Genomic DNA, 22497 nt, shown 5'->3' on the forward strand with positions numbered 1-22497 from the left:
CTAGGTGTTCCAGAGGACAATGACGGTGCTGACAGAGGAGGCCAAGAAGATCAGGTAGAGACGAAAGAGGATGGTATCCACCATGTGGCTGAACTGTACCCACAGCTCAGTTAGCTGGGCCCTTGTTAATCCCGAGCCCCCATTTATCTCTGCCTCTCTGGGTCCCAGCTTCTTCCCTACCAACTCCCCGGGCTCTGTCAGGCCTGTGGAGAGGACAGAGACTCAGCCATGAAGTTAGACGGAAACACGATGAGAGAAATGGGGGACTGTGGAAGTTGAGGGAGTGAGGGCAGCACTGACTTCCCTTACCAGGCAGATGGGTTGAGGTGAGACCAGGGCCCACATTCCCCTTGCAGAGCGCAGTAGGGCAGCACTTCTTTGGGCTGGTGCAGTAGAGGAGAAGAGAGTGGAGCCACCCTGGCATGAGTGGGGGCTGGGTGGTGGCCTGGTGCAGCAGGTAGGTGATGAAGATGGTCTCCAGCAGGCTGAGCACCATCAGCGACAGGCACAGGGCAAAGTAGACACCTGGGGTGGGGGTAAGGAGCACGCCAGAGTGAGGCAGGTCCAGAAGAACCACCAAGCCCCTTCCCTCCTTTTCTCTGTCTCACACAGAGAGCCCTTTCTGAGATGGTTTCTTCTTTTTTGCTTTATCTGCTCAGCAGCTCTAACCAGGGCATCTGCCTACCCCGTCTCCTTTTTCTCTTCTTTTCATTATCCAATAGTTGGGGGAGGGGTGCATACTGATAAGGGGGGTGCCACTGGTGGGGAGTAGTTTATTCATCATTAGCAGGAAGACGTTGTAGCCCAGCAGAAGGGTTATCTTGAATGGGGCACGATTCTCGCTTTCTGCTGGCAGGTAGAAGCTGAGGGCATCGATGGCAATCAGAAAGCTACTGGGCACCAGAAGGTTTATGATGTAGAGTCTGGGCTTGCGCCTGATGGCCACCTGGTGGAGAGAAGAGAGCAGAGAGCCAGGTGAAGCAAGAGACCTAAGGGAGACCTGAGGGTGACTCCAGCCCCTTCTTCTCTTGGTGTCTTCATCACAACAGGGGCCACTTCTGAGGCTAAATGATGAGGAGCAGCTTACATATGACTAACAAGACTCCCCCATACCCACCAAAGGAAACCAAGGCCAGAGCTAATAGGTTCAGAAAAAGGGAGACTCAGGAGAGAGGAAGGCTGAAGGTTATGGTGCCCAGGGGCTTTCTGGTCTTGGGGCAAGCAGTGAGAGTCTCTGGGACTTAGAAGGAACCCATGATGGAGGTCCTGGGGATGGACATCCATACCAGAATCTCTAGGCTTACATAGAACATGATCTGGTCAAAAAGACTGGAGCCCACAGACATCTTCGGGGTGGCCTTGTTGATGCCCAGGAGCTCCCACTGCCCTTGTGTGCTGACAATGTCACGCGAGGTATCTGCTATCTCCTGCACTTCCTTTTCCATGCCCAGCAACATGTTTTCCACTGCAGGGGAGACAAACATTCATCCAACATACTTTCAGCCCTGACTTGGGCAGGGCTCAGAGAGATGAGTTAGAAAACTGTTTTAGCTACTTTTTTCAGATTGCTCTATAATATCAGTTCCTTGCTGCTCATGTGCCTGCTCTCGATTCCGGGCTCTCTCAAGAAGTCTTGTCCTGACCTAAGTTCCCCACCCCACCATCCACATCCTCCCTAGTTAGCAAATACTTTCTGCTGGCAGGTAGAAGCTGAGGGCATTAATGGCAATCAGAAAGCTACTGGGCACCAGGAGGTTTATGATGTAGAGTCTGGGCCTGCACCCTTTTTATTTGTTACTGTCCTTTTTTATGTGTTAAAATGACTTTGCCTATGTGTACTTTTTTGCTGCCCCACTGGTTGATCTCATTTTACCCCAAACCAGAACCCCCACCACCACTCACCTGTGTAGAGGAAAGAGCTAAAGGTGAGTGTGCAGTTCTGCTGGTCAAAGGGGAAGTAGAAGATGTCCAGGCGACAGATGCTTGTCACCCGCATTGGTTTGCTGTATATAATGTGACCGTCATTGGTCACATATGCCGAGAGGCCTTCCAGGGTCTGATCTACATCCATGCTAGGTGGCAGAAGGGGAGGGAGGCAAATGCTCTGGGTTTCACATCAGTTTAAGTTTCTCTCCTAAGGTGGGGCTCCCCAGTGTTGCTCATTATACCCACTCTTCCATCTATTGTGCCCACCACTTTCCCGTTTCTAGGAGAGAAGTTAATGAGCTGTGATGTGTTCCTCTCTGAGATAAATTTTTAGCAGCCTCACAGAAGGTTTGCCCTGCACTGCCCTGGTCTGCTCCTTGCAGAAGGGTCTTCCCTCCAGCACTCCCAGCCTGGATACCCACGATTCCACAATGAAGATGTCTGGGAGCCACAGGTTTTCCGTTGTCACAGTGAGTTTATTGATATGATCACATTCTTCTGGGTCCCAGCTGATGAATGGGTTATTCCAGGTCTAGAGCACAGGGCACAGAAGGTGGTTATGGTTGAAGCCTGGAGCTAGTTTATGTCAGCATCTCCTGACCTTCCATCCTCTTAAAATATATATACATATTTGTGTATTGTTTCTAAGTGTATGTACTATGGGTGTGTGATAAAACTTCAACCATTCCATAAAGTTATAATATAAAAAGAAATATTCTCCCTTCTCATCACTCCAGTTCAGGATGTATCCCCAACTTAGTTCCATTACTAACAGTTGCTTGTGTATCATTCTAGAAAAAAAATTAGCCCAGCATTCATTTTTATTTACACAGATAGGATCACACTGTGCACACTGTTATGCTCATTTTCTTCTGAACTCTGATTTGTCGTCTTTTAAAAAATATATATATATCTTTATTGATTTCAGAGAGAGGAAGGGGGAGGGAGAGAGTTGAAACATCAATGATGAGAGAGTCATTGATCAGCTGCCTCCTGCATGCCCCCTACTGGGGATGGAGCCCACAACCTGGGCATGTGTCCTGACTGGGAATCGAACCTCAATCTCCTGCATATGAGGTCGATGCTCAACCTCTGAGCCACCCCAGCCGGGCTGATTTGTCTTCTTAGCTTCATGATAATGCCTCCCCTTCTCTAGCTAGCAAAGTCTTACTGGATTTCACTTCCCATTCAGGAAAACTTAAGCTGGATGTTAGATACACTTCAGCCCTGAAGCTTCCCTGGGGGCTTCCAACTGTGTTATCCTCCTTCTTCCTGTATTTTCCATCTTTATTTGATTGGCAGCCCAGAAAACTATTTGCCACCGGCACTGGCCCATTCTGGTTGGATGTGTCTGTTCCTTTGGGCACTGTCAATTGCAACAAATGTGATTTTTGCAAGCAAAGCCAGAAAAAAAGAGAAAGTGAAGAAAGCTGAAGTTACATACCAACTTTAACCACAGAAATGACGTCAGCAGCTGAAGTTGTGCATTCTGATAAAAAACAAACAAATAAACAAGCAAACAAAAACCATTCAGGATGATTAATGCCATGAAATCAAGTCCTGCCTCCTGCCTCCTGAAATCTACCTCCTGCCTTTATTTCCTAAGTGGTCCCATGTGACAGTTCAGCTTTTCATTCACAAGTTCCAAAAGAAAGGTAGGTCAGAAAAATGCAGGTTGTATGAAAATTGTAGGGGAAAAAACAGCATGAGGAGCCACTGGGAATATGTTTTTTATAGAATATTCCCATAAAGGCAGGACTCAAGGACAAATGTTCCCTGCAGAAATGTCACTGCAGCATTCCCCTTCATGTCTCTCCACTCCATAGGATGAACATCGAACTTGTACAATATCCATTCGGAGACTCATTGCTCACCCCTGTACCAGTGTAATGTTGGGTTAACAGGGTGAAGTCTCCTGGTTCCCTATTAGCAGCCTATGGAAAGAATGGAGCCAGAACTCACCACTTCCAGTACAGCAGACAGAGTGAAGGAGATGTTGACCTGAGTGGGGATGCTGTAATTGATGACTGGACGGAAGTTCTTCTGTTTAAATACAGTCTGGAAGGCAGCAGGGTCCACCCCATGCTGGTCAAAACCTGAGCAGTTGATGGTGAAAGTGTTTGCCCTTCCTGTAGAGAGCAGAGACCTTGTGAGATGGGAATAGTGTTTTTGTGTTTCCTAAGTGAGAGGAGTGCCAGGGCTGGGGTCTGAGAACCCCTCTGCAGAGAAAGAAAACATGGACACAGGGTGAGGCATGTGAGCCCCTCCTCGAAGGCCAAGCTCTTCCTGCCAGGGCTGGGAGGATAGGCTGGTTTGGTAGGCAAATGGCTGAAGTTGATGTGGTGAGCTGACCTTTCAAGGCTCAGGGCTCAGGGCTCAGGGCTCAGACCTTTCTTCCTGTGCTTTTGCTCCAGCATAAAGACTACCCAAATTTGTATGCAAACAGCCCCTCTGAGGAGTCATATTCCTTCCATAGTTGCAACCTTTAGATATACTTAAAGTTTTGGCTCTTGTTTGACCATATTTTTTTCTCTCTAGCTCTATGATGATTCTTCCTCACAGTCACTGACCAAAATTTCCCTAAAATTTTCTCAATTTTCCCATCTCACTTCCATGTTTTCCCATTTCTTGAAAGGAAAAGTTTGGAGAGACATAAACACGAGTGTGACGTAAAATATGCAGAGACTTGAGGAAGTTGTATTCAATGTGAATTTATTGACTACCTGCTGGGTGCTATGCTCTGTGCCCTGATCAATCCAGTGACTTCCTCTAAGACCTGTGAGAGCCATTTTCATCATCACCATCTTGAGAAGATCTCTGATCATTCATCATGTGGTTGGTGGAGTTATACAATAAAGTGTAAAAGCCCTTCCGCCCACCTCCCCTGCACCCTAATCCCAGGTGGCTCTGTGGTTATTCCTGCAACTCTAGTGCAGCAAGTTCTTTCCCATGCCTCTTCCACCACCTCCCCAGACCAATTAACTCATAAAGTACGTATCCAGACTAAGGAGCAAGATACGAAGGGTACACCTCTTCTACAAGATCTTCCCACGTGAGGTGAGAAAGGAGTTATGTTCTTGTTAATAGGACCAAGCTACCCTGTTCACAGTTGCTATATCATGGGAGAAAGGAGAAGTAGGACATTATAAAGGGGTGGAATTGGAGAGGTAGTAAAATGGTAGGACAGACAATTTGGAAGGTGCCTATATAGGCAAATGAGAGAGGGGCTGTGTGTACTGATGAATGAAATGCGTTTTTCATCTGTCCCCAAAGGAAAGCAAAACATACATTCCTCAAAGAAAGGAAATGTTTAACCCAGCTATTTTAGATGCACTCTAGTTCCGGAGAATGGGAGGGTTTCTGGATTTTGCCCAGAACAGCATTCCCATCTTTCCTGTTCTTGCCCATCTTACCTTGAAGCAGAAGGCTGACAGAGAGGCAGAGGAGGAGCCCCCCCATAGCAGGCCACCCCTCTTCCATCTTCTTCTTCCGAACTCTTCTCTGGGGACTCACCAGAAGCCCCCAAACCCTTGAGCTTAAAGGAGCTCAGACCACACCTTGGTTCCCAGTTTTGAATACTGCTCATGACAGGTGACCACTCCCTGGTGAGAGGTTGTGGCTGGAGAGGTCACAACAGAGTGTCCTGCTCTGCCCCTGTTCAGGTATGTCTTCCGGGCTCCAGGCAGGGAAGAAGTTAGGCCAACACTAGGGGAGAAGTGCCTGTTTAGCAACTTGTCTAGATGAATGGTTTGAAATCTGAGTTCCAAGTACTTTTTAAAATATACATGTTTTTACTGATTTTAGAGAGAGAGGAAGGGAGAGGTATAGAGAGATAGAAACATCTATGAGAGAGAGACACCTACTGGCTGCCTTCCTGCATGAGCCTGCAACCTGGGCACGTGCCCTAACCCAGAATTGAACCAGGGACCTCTTGGTTCATGGGTCGACATTCAACCACTGAGCTATGCCAGCTGGGCCCAAGTACTTTTCAGGGAAAATGGGTGACTTGGGAGATGGGGAAGGTGGTGCCATTGACGAAGGCCTCATCAGGCTCTTCTGGAAGTTACTGTGTGTCAGAGAAAGTGCCTAGAACACTGGGAAAGGGATAGTTATGCGGGGACACCTGCTAATTTCACAAGGCAAGAACATGTAATTATTGTGTTGCAGACCTAGAAATGTATCCTTTGTCCAGCTGTGGACATTAGTGATTATTGTCAATATTGAGATAAGAAGTTTGATTGAGAAGTTAAGCTCCTTTTTTTGTGAGATAGGCCTGACTGACAGATTTCTGTCTCCACAGCTAGCACCACAGTGCGGATCTGCATCACTCCTCATTTGCACTATTGGAATAGCTGTTCATCAGGTTTCCTCTAGATATTTAGTTTTCCCCCAGTCTAATCCTTCATTGTGCCATTCTCCTAAAACAGAACTGTCCTGCTTACTCTTCCTTGTCTAATGTCTCCAAAGGCCTACAGGTCTGAGGCCACCAGGGAGTGTGTGTGTGTAGAAAATGATTTGGCCCTAGCCAGTGTGGCTCAGTGGTTAGAGTGTCGGCCTGCAGGCTGAAGGGTCGTGGGTTTGATTCCAGTTAAGGGCATGTACCTTGGCTGCAAGTTCTATTCCCGGCCCCGGTCAGGGTGCATGTGGGAGGTAACCAACCAATGTTTCTCTCTCTCTTTCTCCTTCCTCCCTCCCTTCCACCCTCTCTAAAAATCAGTGGAAAAATACCCTGGAATGAAGATTAACAACGAACAAACAAAACAAACAAAAGAAAGAAAATAAAATCATTTGATGAGCTTTTTGAAAATACCTGCACTCACACCCTCCTACCCCTACGCAGGTGTATGTGTGTGTGCGTGTGTGTGCATGTGTTTACAGCCACAGGAATTCCTATGCACTGTGGTGGGAATAAAACACTTTGGAAAACAACTTGTCATGCTCATTAAAATAGGAGATGTATATGTCATAAGACCCATCAGTTCTACTCCTTATTCTAACACTGCACTGCTAGTCTCATGTGGCTATTAAAATTTAAGTTAACTAAAATAAAAAATTCAGTTCCCCAGTCACAATAGCCACATTTTTCCCCACAATAGCCACATTTCAGATGTTCAATAACCACATGTATAGTAGCGCAGAATTATGTAACTGAATACTGTGCAACACAGAGCTTAATTAACTTCACTTTACCCATCAGCATGGTTAAATTTCAAGAGCATAATATTTTTTCTTTTTTTTCTTTTTTAAAAAATATATCTTTATTGATTTCAGAGAGAGGAAGGGAGAGGGAGAGAGATAGAAACATCAACGAGAGAGTCATTGATCGGCTGCCTACTGCAGGCCCCCGACTGGAGATTGAGCCCGCAACAAGGGCATGTGCCCTGACAGGGAATTGAACTGTGATCTCCTGGATTCTAAGTCGATGCTCAACCACTGAACCAAGCCTGGCTGAGCTTTATTTTTTTATTTTTATTGAATTTATTGGAGTGACATTGGTTAATAAAATTATGCAGATTTCAGGTACATAATTATATAATACATCATCTGTATATTGTATTGTGTGTTTATCACCCCAAGTCAAGTCTCCTTCCATCATCATTTATCCCCGCTATATCATCTACTACCTCCCTCTACCCCCCTTTCTCTCTGGTAATCATCATGTTATTGTTTGTGTTTATAAGGTTATTTTTCCTTAATCCCTTCACCTTTTTCACCCTCAAGAACATAATATTGAATGATAAAAACAAGCTGCAAAATATATGAAGTATGATATTATGTAATGTGTGTGCATCCTGAAGTATACATATTTAAATAATATATTGTTTAAAATGCATACAACATTCAGGACAGTTATTATTTACTTGGATAAAAGAGAGATGGATATGCTTGCGAAGGCCCCTGTGGAAGACTTCAAAAACATTAGTAGTTGTAGGTGGGGGATGTAGAGGGACTTTAACTTTTTATTTTACATTGTTATATAATATGTAAGTTTTTTCCTCCATGGGCACATTTTATTTATTTTATTTTTTATTACAATCAACATTCAATATTATTTTATATTAGTTTCAGGTGTACAGCATAGCAGTTAGACATTTATATAGTTTACTAAGTGATCACCCTGATAATTCTAGTACCCACCTGGCACTTTACATAGCTATCACAATATTATTGGCTATATTTCCTATGCTGCAATTTGCCTCCCCTTCACTATTTTGTAGCTACAAATCTCTGCTTCTTAATCCCTTTACCTTTTTCGCCCAACTCCTCAGCCACCTTCCCATCTGGCAACCATCAGTTTCTTCTCTATATCTATGAGTCTGTTTCTGTTTTGTTTGTTCATTTATATTGTCCTTAGGATTCTGCATATAAGTGAAATCATATGGTATTTGTCTTTCTCTGTCTGACTTATTTCACTGAGCACAAATCCTCTAGGTCCTTCCATGTTGTCCAAATTGGTAAGATTATTCTTTTTATGGCCGAGTAATATTCCATTGTGCATATGTACCACACTTTTTTTTTTTTTTTTTAATCCTCACCTGAGGATATGCTTATTGATTTTAGAGAGAGAGGGAGTGAGTGAGAGAGAAACATTGATATGAGAGAGAACATCAACTGATTGTCTTCTGTAGGTACCCTGACCAAGAATCAAACCTACAATCTTTCAGTATATGGGACAACATTCCAACCAACTGAGCCACATAGGCCAGCACTGTACCACATCTCCTTTACCTAATCATCTACTGGGGGGGACACAGGTTGCTTCTACATCTTGGCTATTGTAGATAATGCTGCAATAAACATAGAGGTGCATATATCTTTCCAAATTAGTGTTTTGGATTTCTTCAGATAAATACCCAGAAGTGGAATTGCTGGGTTGTAAGACAGTTCTATTTTTAATTTTTTTGAGGCACCTCCATACTGTTTTCCACAGTGGCTGCACCAATTTTCAGTCTCACCAATAATGCGGAAGGGTCCCTCTATGGGCACACTTTAAGAACAGTTATATTGAGGTATAATCAGTATAAAATAAGCTATTTAAACACTGCACTCTGACAAGTTTTGATATATGTATACACCTGTGAAACCATCATCACAATCAACATAATGCACATTGTATGATTCTCCAAAATTTTCTTTGTATCCCGTTGGACTCTTTCTCTCCTGCCCTTCCCCACCTCACTCTGATCACCAGATGACCACCGATCGGTTACTACACATTATTTTTACATTTCCTAGAATTTTTGTATCCTTCCTTCCTTCTTTCCTCACATATTTATTTAAAGCTATACATTTCCTTTGAAATATTTATCTTCCACAATTTGATATGTACTAGTTTCAATTGTAGGGACTTTTTAAAATTCATTTTTCATTTGAACTATGAGTTATTTATTTATTTTTTAAAATATATCTTTATTGATTTCAGAGAGAGGAAGGGAGAGGGAGAGAGAGAGAAACATCAATGATGAGAGAATCTTCATTGATAGGCTGCCTCCTGCATCCCCCCTACTGGGTAAAGATCGAGCCCGCAACCTGAGCGTGTGCCCTGACTGGGAATTGAACTTCGATCTCCTGGGTCCTAGGTCCATGCTCAACCGCTGAGCTATGCCTGGCTGGCTGAACTATGAGTTATTTAGAAATATACTTTTTAGTCTACAAATGTGTAAGAGGGTAGTTTTTTTGTTTGTCATTCATTTCTAGTGTAATTGTGACTAAAGAGGTAGCATAGAAAATTGGTCATGAACTTTAGAAGTTGCAACAAGAATCTTGTTGAGATCTTTCTCAGCAGACTTCTCCAGCAAAAAGCAGCAGCTCTCCAGGAATGTTCAATCAAAAAATGTATGGACTGCCCCAAGAGACTGAGGGACATGGGCTGGCTGCATCTACACAGTCATCTAAACCTAGTAATGCTATGCTAAAGCTTCCAAGTCAAGAGAATCCTTCTTTTCAAAATCACTTAATCATGAGGAGGTATGTCTGTTCTTTAATCTCTCCCATTCCCAGTAAGAGACAATCACAAGATGTGAAGAACAGTAACATCAGAAGATGGGGCTGATCAAACATTTAATTCCTATGCCCATCTTTCTATACAGGGAATCAAACCTGCGACCCTCTGGTGGTCAGGCCAACGCTCTAACCACTGAGCAGCGTCAGCCAGGACAGCCACCATATGTCTTTTGATTAAAGCATTTAAGCTATTTGCATTTATTTATTTATTTTTTAAAATATATCTTATTTGATTTGAGAGGAAAGGAGAGGGAGAGACAGAGATAGAAACATCAATGATGAGAGAGTCACTGATGGGCTAGCCCACAACCCGGGCATGTGCCCTGACCGGGAATTGAACCCTGATCGCCTGGATCCTAGGTCGACACTCAACCACTGAGCCATGCCCGGCCGGGCTGCTTTTGATTTTAACAATATTAAGGAGGAAACTAAGCTATTTGCATTTAAAGTAATTGTTGATAGATATGTATTTACTGCCATTTTATTATTAATATTTTTACCTCTATTTTCTTCTTCGTCTTCTTCTTCAAGAAAACCATTTAACATTTCTTGTAACACTAGTTTGATAGTGATAAACTCCTTTAGTTATTCTTGTCTGGAAAGCTCTTTATCTGTCCTTTGGTTCTAAATGATAGCTTTGCCAGGCGGGAGTAGAAACAATGAAATCTTGCCATCTGCAACAACATAGATGAGCCTAGAGGGTATTGTGCTGAGTGAAATAAGTCAGACAGGGAAAGATAAATGCCATATGGTTTCACTTATATGTGAAATCTAAAAAACAAAATAAACAAGCAGAACAGAAACAGATTTCTAGATATAGAGAACATTTTGAAGACCGCCAGATAAGAGAGGGGTTAGAGAGTATGGGTGAAAAGAATATATGCAGCCCTATGTTCATAGCAGCACTATTTACAATGGCTAAGATCTGGAAACAACCCAAGTGTCCATTAGTAGATGAGTGGATAAAAAAGCTGTGGGACATTTACACCATGGAATACTATGCAGCCATAAAGACGAAAGATCTCTTATCCTTTGGCACAACATGGATGGACCTGGAGAGTATTGTGCTAAGTGAAATAAGCCAGTCAGAGAAAAATGAGTACCACATGATCTCACTTATGTGTGGAATCTAAGGATCAGAATAGATTGACCAATAAGATAAGACCATAGACATGGAAGCACGGAACAGAGTGACAGATCTCAGAGGGAAAGGGAGGAAGGAGAGCAGAAAGAGATTAAGTGAAGAACTTATAAGCATATATGAACAATCCATAGACACAGAAAATGGATAGAAAGGGGCCTGGGGTGGGTTGGGAGATGGATGGAGGGGAGTAAGAGGAGGAAATGGGGACACCAGTAATACTCTCAACAATAAAAAAAGAAGTAGAAAAAAAGTACAAATTGGTAGTTACAGAATAGTCGTGGGGATTTAAAATACAGCACAGGAAATACAGTCAATAATATTGTAATAACTAAGTATGGTGCCAGGTGAGTACTGGAAATACTGGGGCATCACTTCATAAGTTATGTAAATGTCTAATCATTGGTTGTACACCTGAAACTAATATAATATTGTACGTCAACTATAATTGAAAAATAAAAAAGAAATACTTAAAAAAATTTTAAGTAAGGTTTTTGATAGTAAAATTGATATTTGCTCATTAAAAACAGTTAAGAAAACACAGATAAAGATATAAAAGAAAATAGCAATCACTCATAATCGCATTATCCAGGACAAAGTTTGCTCATATTTTGGTGTCTAGCCATCCATACCTTTTTCTCTGCATTTCTCTCTAGTGCTTTCTCTCTAGTCCTTCCTTCCTTCCTTCCTTCCTTCCTTCCTTCCTTCCTTCCTTCCTTCCTTCCTTCCTTCCTTCCTTCCTTCCTTTCTTTCTTTCTTTCTTTCTTTCTTTCTTTCTTTCTTTCTTTCTTTCTTTCTTTCTTTCTTTCTTCTTTTTCTTTCTTTTTACAGAATAATGTATACATACTATTTTGTAACTTGTCTTCTCCACTATATATATCATGGACCTGTTTCCATGTTTATTAACATAGATCTACATTTTCACTTTAAATGGCTACAAAGCATTCCATTACATGGCTGCATGACAATTTATTTAACTTGAACTCTTTAACTGAGGTCCCTAACTGTCTTCCTGGTCCTCCTCCAAGTATGCATATTTAGAAGGCCCTCTCGGTTTGATTTTGTGAAATCAGAGGAATTTGTCAGAATAAAAACAAGACACAATATTTATTTCAAAGAGCAATTTTAGGAATGAGAGAGGTAAAAGAAAGTGAAATGGAAATGACTGATGAAAGGAACATTTTGCAATTATAACTATTTTATAGTAATTTCTTGCAAATGATACTTGACCTTTTTTATTCTTTTAAACTCTTAAAGTGTCCAAAAGGTTTAAAATAAAATCAAAATCATATTACACTTGTTTAGGGTGAAGAATCAAAACTTCTGCAAGAGGACTCTCCACCCCAGTGTTTGTGGACTTATCATAAATGTACTGAGTGGCCAGGGCTTCCTGGAAAGTCGTTTACTGGGACAATCAATCAGGAGAGACTCCACTGACCTAGACCTTGATTGGTAAGGAAGTCAGAGTTAGGTGTGGCTGAAGGATACTAAACATGTGCAGGAATGAGGACCATGGCACAGGAGAAAACCATGGCTGTTCTGAACCTACTAAGTAGGGCTGTGTTGAAGTTTTGAGAATGTAGAAGAGGACATGGTAGTCACTGGGAATAAGTGACTAAGATTAGGAAAGAGGCCAGGGTCTGGCTGACCCTAACACAAGGAGACACTCAAGCTGTGTTTTGCAGAGAGAGATGGATGTGGATGTCAGCCTAGGTGTTCCAGAGGACGACGACCGTGATGATGAAGGTGACCAGGAAAATCAAGTAGAGGTGGAACAGCAGGGTGTCCATCATGTGGCTGAACTGCACCCACAGGCTGACCAAGTGCTGCTTCTGAGCCTCATCTTCCTGCTGGCCCCTTGTTGGCCCAGGGCACCCTTTTAATTCTGCCTCTTGGGAAGCCGGGACCTTCCCCACCAACTCCACAGGCTCCTTCAGACCTACAGAGAAAAACAGGCTCAACCATGGGTTGTGAAAGTCACCTTGGAGGGAGAGGGACAGGGAAGGAGGCAGGAGCAGAGAATTGAAGGTGTTGGAGGAGGAAGTGTGGGCAGTGTTGGCTTCCTTACCAGGCAGGTGGGTGGAGGTGAGACCCAGGCCCTTGTTTCCCTTCTGGGTCACAGTGGGACAGCATTTCCTTGGGCTAGTGTAGTGAAGAAGCAGGGAATGGAGCCATGGGGGCACAGGTGGGGGTCGGGTGGTGGCCAGGTTCAGCAAGTAGGTAATGAAAATGGTCTCCAGCAGGCTTAGCACCATCAGGGACAGACACAGGGCAAAGTAGACACCTGAGGGCAAAGCAAATTATAAATAAACCAGAATGGATCATTTCTACACTTTTCTTAAGCCTCTTTCCCCAAATCCAATCTTTCTGCAGAACCCCTTTCCTCCTTAAATGGAGAGGCAGCCAGCTCTCCAGGTTCCCCAGGTTCCCCACCCTGTCTTCCACTGCCTTGGCTTTCCCAGAAAGTGGGAGGGGTCATACTGATGAGGGGGGTGCCACTGGCAGGGAGTAAGTCATTCATCATGAGCAGAAAGACATTGTAGCCCAGCAGAAGGGTTATCTTGAACGGGGCACGATTCTCGCTTTCTGCAGGCAGGAAGAAGCTGAGGGCATCAATGGCAACCAGAAAGCCACTGGGCACCAGAAGGTTTATGATGTAGAGTCTTGGTCTGCGTCTGATGGCCACCTGGTGGGAAGGAGACAGTGTGGAGAATGTGGCAATTAAATTGATGCCAGAGGCTCAACTGTATATTTGACTCTAATCTTTGCTGATGTGTTGCTCCGCTGGTTATGGGATGATCTCTTTAAGTAACACATGCCCTTCTACAGAAGTGCCCCCGATTTGCTTTCTAATTTTCATTTGTGTCCAACCTGTTGGGAATACAATTATAGATGTTTAGGGGCAAGTAGGACACTTTGCACCATCAGATGGTGGCCTCTCCTTTCCGGTAGGAGCTCAGCTGCTCCTCCTCTCTGCAAGACAGAGGTCTTGGGGATTCTTCTTTAGGGCCATTAGAGTATAGAGTGGAGTGGGGAGCAGGTGCTTAACCCCCTAAAGCTGCTTCTTATATCTCAAAGAGCCTTAGATCAAGAGGAAAATCACAGAGCACTTAGGATCAGAAGTCAGAGAGTAACCCCTGGACTTACATAGAACATGATCTGGTCATATACATTGTTGCCCACCGACAGCTGTGGGGTGGCCTTGTTGATGCCCAGGAGCTCCCACTCTCCCTGGGTCTGAATGATGTCACGAGATGTGTCTGTTATCTCCCACACTTCCTTGTCCATGCCCAGAAGCATGCTGTCCACTGCAAGGTAGGCCAAGGCAACTTAGTCCACAAGTTCCCAAGCCTCCCCACAAAATTCAGTTCCTCCCCCACTGAGTTTCTTTTCTTTTTTAAAATATGTTTTTATTGATTTGAGAGAGAGAGAGAGAGAGAGAGAAAGAGAAACATTGATGTGAAATAGTAACATTGACTGGCTGGCCCCTGCACGTCGCCCTCTGGGGATCGAGCCCACAACCCAGGCCTGTGCCCTGGCCAGGAATAGAACCAGTGACCCTTTGGTGCATGGGATGACCCTCAATCACCTTAGCCACACTGGCCAGGGCCCCACTGAGTTTCTTCAACATATTTTCCTCTTTGCCCCTTTTAAAGCAGGACATCAAGCTTTTCAGAAGTGGGTTCCAGGATCAGCAATTCATATGTGTGTGGGCTGCAGCACTGATTTTTGTTGTTGAAAGCAAGGATGAGTCAAAGTTGTTATGGGAATTTTGGATATGACTCAAAAGGAATCGAACCGCTCAACATTTTTATAATTACGTTCATTCATGCCCATGATAATGATTGATTTATTCAAATCTGCTGCATGATACCTGGTGGCATTTGGTTACATTAATTTACCGGTTTAAGTGTGTTAGCTATTAAAGTTAAAAGGATTGAGCTAGCCCGGCCGAGCGTGGCTCAGCGGTTGAGCGTAGACCTAGGATCCAGGCAATCGGGGTTCGATTCCCTGGTCAGGGCACATGCCCAGGTTGTGGGCTTGATCAATGACTCTCATCATTGATGTCCCTGTCTCTCTCTCTCCCTCTCCTTTCCTCTCTCTGAAATCAATAAAGATATATTTAAAAAAAAAAAAAAAGGATTGAGCTAAAAATTATAGAGGTGCAGTAGCTCAGGGTCAGATACGGTACAAGGGTCATTCAAGATCTAAAGCCATAGTTTGTGTGTGTGTGTGTGTGTGTGTGTGTGTGTGTGTGTTTAACTTTATTGAGGAATTAAAACAATAATTCTTAACTCTGCATATTAGCAAAACCTGGGAGATATATAAAAATAACAGTACCTGGGCCCCACCTGGAACAATTAAATTAAAATCTCTGGGGTGATGCATAGTTATTGGTATTTTTAAAAAGCTTTTGTGGGCAGGGTTGAGAAACACTGATCTAAAACTTTCCCTAGCCAGGCCGGGCGTGGCTCAGTGGTTGAGCATCGACCTAGGATCCAGGCTATCAGGGTTCGATTCCCGGTCAGGGCACATGCCCGGGTTGCGGGCTTGGTCAATGACTTTCTCATCATTGATGTTCCTGTTTCCCTCTCTTTTCCTCTCTCTGAAATCAATAAAGATATATTAAAAAAAAAAAAAAAAAGTGGGAAGAAATGCGAAGGTCACCTTTGGCAGCCGGAAGTCTTTCAAAATAAATAAATAAATAAATAAATAAATAAATAAATAAATAAATAAATAAAACTTTCCCTAATAATACCTACACCACCCTGGCTGGTTTGGATCAGTAGTTAGAGCGTTAGCTGGTGGACTGAAGAATGCCGGGTTCAATTCCAGCCAAGGGTATATGCCTCGGTTGCAGGCTCAATCCATCATCCTGGTCGAGGCATGTGCGAGAGGCAACCAATCCATGTGCCTCTCTCACATCAGTGTTTCTCTCTCTCTCTCTCTCTCTCTCTCTCTCTCTCTCTCTCCCTCTCTCTTTCTCTCTCCCCCTTCCACTCTCTCTGAAAAAGCAATGGAAAAAATATCCTTAGGTGAGGATTAAAAATAATAATAATAATAATAATAATACCTATGCTAATTACTGTCTTCCTGTGAATCTTAAATAGCAGCCAAAGTGTGTCTCACTCACCTGTGTAGAGGAAGGAAGTGAAGGTGAAGGTGCAGTTCTGTTGGTCAAAAGGGAAGTAGAAGATGTCCAGGTTACAGATGCTGGTCACCCGCACTGGCCTATCGTAATTTATTCGACCTTCACTGCTGACATATGCTGAAAGACCTGGAGGTGCCCGATTCACATCCATGCTGCTTGTGAGAGGAGGAGAGGTGGGTGCTGTGGGTGCCTTAATCAGCTTTTGTCTCCCTTTCTTCCCAGGTCTTCCCCTCCTATGCTCTCCTTTTAGGTTCTTTCCCTAATGGCACTCTGTCTTGTCTCTGCTACTCCTCATGTGTTTTGTGGGAGTCAATGAATTGAGACTGTGCCTCTGTCTGAATTTTTTGGTATCCCCATGCCCTGCACCTGACCCTAGGCTGTTCTTTGCAGATGGGCTCCATGCTGGCTTTCCCCAGCCCAGGTACGCACGATTCCACTATGAAGATATCCGGGAGCCACAGGTTTTCTGCTGATACAGTGAGTTTATTGATGTTGGCACACTCTTCTGGGTTCCAGCTGATGAAAGGATTGTCCCATATCTGCAGGCAGGGCAGTGGGAAACAGAGGTGAGGGATGGTAGAGCTTGTCCAGTCAGCCTCTTCCATCTTCTTTAAACTGATCCTCTAATGCCACTCATGTCCCCAGTGACCACATCCTACCTCCTCCTCTTTATCTAGTCAGGTGTCACTGGCAAAGTACCCCTTAATGCCCTTTTATCAGGCAGTCCTTAAATATAGCCTAATACCACTTAGAGCCAGGAACACACCAATGGATTGGCCTGCAACCACATGACCATTTTCTTGGGTCAACATTTTTACCTTCCTAAGCTGCTCAGGGAGATTAGTGTCCCCACAGTTCTAAACGGAGTTATTTGGTCTCAAAAAGATTCATACATTAAGTAGACATTTGGACTGGAAAACTTTTAAGTCACTTCTCAAATAAAATAAATAAATGAAACTAGGAAGGGGATAGTTGAATCTATCTTACCAAATTAATCCACAGGAATGATGTCAGAAGCTGGAGCTGTGCATCCTAGTAAAGAAATTCCCGCCCAGGATCATTAGTACAAAAAGACTTGGCCCACTCCCACCTCATAGTCTTGTTAATATTTACTAATGTATTGGGCCAGGCATAGTTCTAAATGTTGGACTGTCTTTTCCTTACTTGTCTCCTCTTGTATCTAGGTACAGTTCAGGTTTTAATCGACAGACAGACCGCTTCCTTCTAGAGCATTCAGAAAGAACAGGATTCACGGATAAATCATTTCTGAAAAAAATACCACTGAAGCCTTTTTCTTTATGTCTCCTGGTCCCACAAGAAACCCCCCTATTTATATGAAATCCATTCAGAGTACTTATTGCTCACCACTGGGCAGTACAATGCTGGGTGGACAGGGCAGAGGATCCTTGCTTCCTATTAGAAGCTATGGAAAGTGGGGACCAGATCTCACCACTTCTAGGATGGCAGACAGGGTGAAGGAGATGTTCACGTGAGTGGGGACGCTGTAGTTGATGACTGGACGGAAGGCCTTTCTGTCAAACACTGCTTGGAAGGCAGCAGGATCCACCCCATGCTGGTCAAACCCTGAGCAATTGATGGTGAAAGTGTCTCCTCTTCCTGTAGAGAGCAGAGACTCTGTGAGAGAGGGTCTCTATTGCTAGAAAGAGAAAACAGGGGACATACTGGAAGGAGCAGGTGAACCCTCCTTCCTGTGCCAGGACTCCTCAAAGCCAAAGCCCTTCCTGCCAGGGCCGGAGGGGAGGAGCTGGTCTGGTAGGCAAATGGTGGAAATTGATGTGGTGAGTTGAGTCAGAGCTCTATCCTCATTTCTATTGTTTCATCCTCATGCAAAACCTGCCCAAATCTATACACAAATCAGCCTCGGTGCAATGGCAGCCACTTTAAGGAGTCTTTTAGTGGACCCCTCACAAGCCTCCTGGGTCCACCTAGCAGCACCTCTGAGCACTGCCCTAAAGCCGCAGTTTAGTCTGCCCTTCTGCATGCCTTCCTTAGGGACTTCTGCAAGAACCGATGTATCACAAAGCAGGGGAAGCAAACAACTGCACTTAGTAGGTAGATCTGGCAAATATATAGCAGGTATTCTGAATGGATGTTTACTTTTGTGCTATGCATTTTTATTTTGCTCATCTCAGATTTAGTGACCTCAGATATCTTGGGGTTTATTTCCAGCATGGGGATCATTAGGCGATACCACTGGGTATATAGTATATGCCGATCACGTAGCGAGACCTGCGCGGTGTCGTCTCTTGGCCATGGCCAGGGAGCGGTCTGGGGAGCACCTGAGCAGAATCTTTGCCCCATTTTCACCTCTGTTTCATCTTTTTCTCTGCCTGTTTCTCTTTACCTCCATCTCTTCCCATAATATTGAAGGTATGTACCCTGACTGGAAACAAATATTCCCTCGTAGAAGCAAAATACCCACTTCCTTCTGCCTCAGACCCCTCCCCACCCTCTCTCGGTGTTGTACATACTCCTTCAGTCCATGTTTACAATTAGTGGCTACTCTTTTCATAGAGTATCAAAGGAAGAAGAGATAGGGAGAGCGGGATAGCAGGTGCTGGGGCACAGGAGGTAAGTGAAAAGGTGAAACTGGAGAGGTGGTGAAATGGGACAGTTTAGTAGATCCTTATGCAGGTAGGAATAGAGGAAGGCTGTGTGTCCTGATCAGTGGGATATTTTTCTGTCACCAAAAGGAAATCAAGACACAGACATTATGGAAGAAATATTTACCATGTTAATTCTCAGTGTTCTCCAAGTACTAGAGGGAAGTTTCTAGATGTCCTTCAGAACCACACTTTGGTCTTTCCTGTTCTTTCCCATCTTACCTTGCAGCAGAAGGCTGACAGCGAGGCAGAGGAGGAGCCCCCCCTCAGGGGGCCACCCCCCTTCCATCTTCTTCTTCTGAATTCTTCTCTGGGGACTCACCAGGAGCTGCCAAATCCCTTGATCTTAAAGGAGCTCAGACCACACCTTGGTTCCTGATTTTGAATACTGCTCATGACAGGTGACCACTCCCTGATGAGAGGTTGTGGTCAGAGAGGTCACAGCAAAGTGTCCTGCTTTGCCCCTGTCCAGGTATGCCTTCTGGGCTCCAGGCAGGGAAGAAGTTGGACCAAGACTAAGGTAGAAGTGCCTGTTTAGCTACTCTGTGCTGAGATCAGTAACAAAATAACTTGCCTTAGTGAGGAGTGTGGGCTGGGGAAATAAGAATTATGTTCTTCTAAGACCAGGGAATCTGAAGATTTGGAAAGGTGACAATATTTAGGGATTTGGCTATGTATGCATTAAGTTTAATTGCAAATACCAAGTTATAATTTTGACTCATATCTTCATCATCTATTGTTTGTATTTTTCCAACAGCCCTTATCTAGATTTTTCTCTTTCCAATCTCTCTGCCCCCCTGATTCATTCTCTCTCAAATCAACTTTCTGCATACATTTTTCACTCTATGCATTAATTGCATGATAACAAAAGTCATAAAATTATCAGATAACAGAGCTGTTTTTAATGTTTTTATGTTGTCAATAGTGTTATACATTATCATAAACTAGTAATCTCAGCTAACATCCATATTAATGGCATGTATCAATATTATATCTTATGTCACATCTCTATAAAAAACACAACCAGGCAGCAAATGAGCGAATTGAAGCACTGTTATGTTACATTAGTTTCATTTCCAGAAAGATTTGGACTTTTTTTTTTTTTTCTTGCAGAAGGGTAAAGTTTCTTTTAGAATACAAAAGGAACTTTGTTCAGAATGAAAGATCACGACAGCCCTAAATAGAAAGTGCTGAGGAAGGCAGGAAGGATTTAGGGGCCCTGAATGGGAAAATACAGGAGAGAAGGCTGCAATATCTTCCATTTGAGATTTGCCATATGTGCAGTCCTTCAGACCTACAAGCTCTGTAAATCAGTTTTTTCCTTCTTTGGAAACTTGGTCAAAAGATTGGGCCATCATGTCATGTAGGACCAAAGTACTGCTATGTCTGTATCCACATGGACACACCCATGGTGCACTGGACTCCTGGACTGCCTAAGGGTGAGGGACATTTTTTTTTTTTTTTAATATATCTTATTGACTTCAGAGAGAGGGAGGGAGAGGGAGAAAGAGAGATAGAAACATCAATGATGAGAGAGCTGTCATTGATCGGCTGCCTCCTGCACACCCTTGACTGGGGATCAAATCAAGCCCGCAACTCAGGCATGTGCCCTGACCAGGAATCGAACTGCCATCTCCTGGATCCTAGGTTGATGCTCAACTGCTGAGCCATGTCTGGCCGGGCTAGAGTGAGGGACTTTTAAAGGGCGCTTGGGCTCTGCACGTAGGCTAGGCTACCAGACCTTGGGTCCAGGAAAGAAAGTTAACATCAGGCTCTGCTGAAACTGGCTGAAGACAGTTGATGTTTATCTTGTTTTTATCAAGGTTGGCTGAAAAACTGTACCTAAGTCTATTGGTTGGACTCAAAAGTAGGTTTAGCTGTCGGGAGATGGAGATGACAGGAACAGGAGAAATAAAGTAGTAAGGCACTGGCACGCTTCCTACCTGGGGAGTCAGAGTTGCAACTCTGGGATCTGGAAATCTCAGGTGCTATTGCTGCTGGTGGTAGTAATGATAACTAACGTTGAGCACCTTACTGTATGCTAGGCATTGTGATGTCTTTCTTACCTATCTTATTTTATGTAATCCTCCCAATAATCCTACAACACAGACATTGGACAAGACTATGTGGAAAAGCAATGTAGCCAAGGAAATAGATGGCGATTGGACCTTGTGTTTTTCTGACCATATTTTAGAATATAGTAAATTTGTGGAAAAATAAATTTGTCATTAACCAAAAAATGAACACCCACAATCAATTGATCTTTTAAAGAATCACTTAGAATGGTGAATTAGAGACCATTTTCAAATAAAGCAATAAAAATGATAGTACTTAAAATAACCAAGGTTGTAGGTTTTTCGTGCTTGCAGCTTATAACAAGCCACATATGACTCACATATAAGTCTCAGCATGGACATCAGGTCTCTTTCTACCTTCAGAGTTCTTTGGGTACACAATGTACTTTCCACATTGGTCAGCCCTCCTCCATCTCAGACAAATAATTAAAGCACCCGGAATGTTTGTTTAGGAAGCCAGCTCTCAGAGTTCATCCCAGGACAGAGCTCCTTGTTACAAATGTGCTTTGGACACCCTCCTGGGTATGCCTGCCTCCTCCTTCCCTTCTCCAGGAGGCTCTTTGTGATATTGAGACAGAGCTTCAGTAGCTGGGCTATTATTTTCTAAGGCTATTAGAAATAACTTTACCTTACATTCCCAGGAATATCCTGGGGAGTTCCTAAAGTTCCCATTTTATTTCCAAGCACATGTCTCCCCTGAACCAGGCTGTGGGCTTTCATGGTGACTCAGAATTAGGAGATGGTTCAGAAACTCTTAGCTGATTCAAGGGTCACTGTGGGAGGGTCGGGGGCTTCCTCCACACTCTCCTGTCAGTTCACTATGGATGCGGAAAGAGACACAGGCACCTTGCGCAGGTGTAAGGAAGGTGGTTGGGAACCTCATGGGAGTCCTGAGGCCATATCAGAGAAGTTACTTGCTGTTCCCATGGTATGGCTGAGGTGTGGGTCTCCATCCTGGATGCAATTAGGGCTGACAGAAGCACAGGAGTCTGAAACAAGTGGGATCCGGAGGACTGGAGCCAGGGCCCAGACTTTTTTTTTTTAATCCTCACATAAGGATATTTTTTCCATAAAATCAATGGATGGGGGGGGGGGGGGGAGAGAAACACTGATATGAGAGAGACTCATCAATTGGTTGCCTCCTGCATTTGCCCAGAGTGGGAATTGAACCTGCAACTCTTTGGTCCTTAGGCCAATGCTCTAACCACTGAACCAAACTGGCCAGGGCTGAGCCCAGCCTTTTCTTTCTAATTGCCTCCTCTAAGTTTCCAGTAAAGTGCAGGTTCAGAATGGCTGACCAGAGCTACCATTTATTGAATTTGTGCCATATGCTCTATACTATGTTAGGTACTTTACTTACAGTATTCCTATCCTCACAACTGCTTTGAGAGGTCAGCACTATTACTCCTATTTTACAGACTAGGAAACTGAGGTCCTGAGAGGTAAAAAAAATCTTGCTCAATGTTTACCCACATGGATATTGGTAGAATTCAGATTCAAACCCAGGACAATCTGATTCCATTGTTCTTTCCTTGCTCTTTTCATTACTCCATAGCTGGGAAGTCTGGTGGACTG

The 22497-nt window shown here is 43.7% G+C and overlaps 2 protein-coding genes across 4 annotated transcripts; both read right to left on the minus strand.

The window, feature by feature from the left end:
• On the minus strand, positions 1-5406 carry LOC107541092 (5-hydroxytryptamine receptor 3C-like). 2 transcript variants are annotated; one of them, XM_016218034.2, is made up of 9 exons: positions 5340-5406; positions 3889-4055; positions 3371-3415; positions 2349-2458; positions 1903-2072; positions 1305-1465; positions 742-946; positions 310-525; positions 1-203 (listed from the first exon to the last, which is right to left on the minus strand). In XM_016218034.2, exons 1-9 carry the CDS (start codon positions 5404-5406, stop codon positions 1-3), a joined length of 1344 nt encoding a protein of 447 aa, XP_016073520.2. The 2 variants fall into 2 exon arrangements, with proteins under 2 accessions (XP_016073520.2, XP_087674034.1); XM_087817908.1 differs by lacking the exons at positions 1903-2072; positions 2349-2458; positions 3371-3415; positions 3889-4055; positions 5340-5406 and having other exon boundaries at positions 310-527; positions 705-946; positions 1305-1388.
• A 7374-nt stretch (positions 5407-12780) lies between these two features.
• LOC107541093 (5-hydroxytryptamine receptor 3C-like) lies at positions 12781-19136 on the minus strand. Of its 2 annotated transcripts, XM_016218035.2 has the most exons (9): positions 19070-19136; positions 17674-17840; positions 17211-17255; positions 16653-16762; positions 16206-16375; positions 14219-14379; positions 13553-13757; positions 13140-13355; positions 12781-13010 (listed from the first exon to the last, which is right to left on the minus strand). In XM_016218035.2, exons 1-9 carry the CDS (start codon positions 19134-19136, stop codon positions 12781-12783), a joined length of 1371 nt encoding a protein of 456 aa, XP_016073521.2. The 2 variants fall into 2 exon arrangements, with proteins under 2 accessions (XP_016073521.2, XP_087674035.1); XM_087817909.1 differs by lacking the exons at positions 16206-16375; positions 16653-16762; positions 17211-17255; positions 17674-17840; positions 19070-19136 and having other exon boundaries at positions 13505-13757; positions 14219-14313.
• Between the last annotated feature and the right edge of the window lie 3361 nt (positions 19137-22497).

This window comes from Miniopterus natalensis, chromosome 6 (genome assembly GCF_054644295.1).
Source record: "Miniopterus natalensis isolate mMinNat1 chromosome 6, mMinNat1.hap1, whole genome shotgun sequence".
NCBI lineage: Eukaryota > Metazoa > Chordata > Mammalia > Chiroptera > Miniopteridae > Miniopterus > Miniopterus natalensis.

What these genes read in the sequence shown, in the direction of transcription:
- LOC107541093 (XM_016218035.2), bottom strand. Translation starts at nt 19,136, where the DNA reads ATGGAAGGGGGGTGGCCCCCTGAGGGGGGGCTCCTCCTCTGCCTCGCT. An exon ending in CATTCCTGTGGATTAATTTG is followed by an intron (nt 16,763 to 17,210) that starts GTAAGATAGATT and finishes CCCTGCCTGCAG; the next exon opens with ATATGGGACAATCCTTTCAT. An exon ending in CAGTGGCACCCCCCTCATCA is followed by an intron (nt 13,356 to 13,552) that starts GTATGACCCCTC and finishes CTTTGCCCTCAG; the next exon opens with GTGTCTACTTTGCCCTGTGT.
- LOC107541092 (XM_016218034.2), bottom strand. Translation starts at nt 5,406, where the DNA reads ATGGAAGAGGGGTGGCCTGCTATGGGGGGGCTCCTCCTCTGCCTCTCT. An exon ending in CATTTCTGTGGTTAAAGTTG is followed by an intron (nt 2,459 to 3,370) that starts GTATGTAACTTC and finishes CCTGTGCTCTAG; the next exon opens with ACCTGGAATAACCCATTCAT. An exon ending in TAGCTCTTTCCTCTACACAG is followed by an intron (nt 1,466 to 1,902) that starts GTGAGTGGTGGT and finishes TCTCCCCTGCAG; the next exon opens with TGGAAAACATGTTGCTGGGC.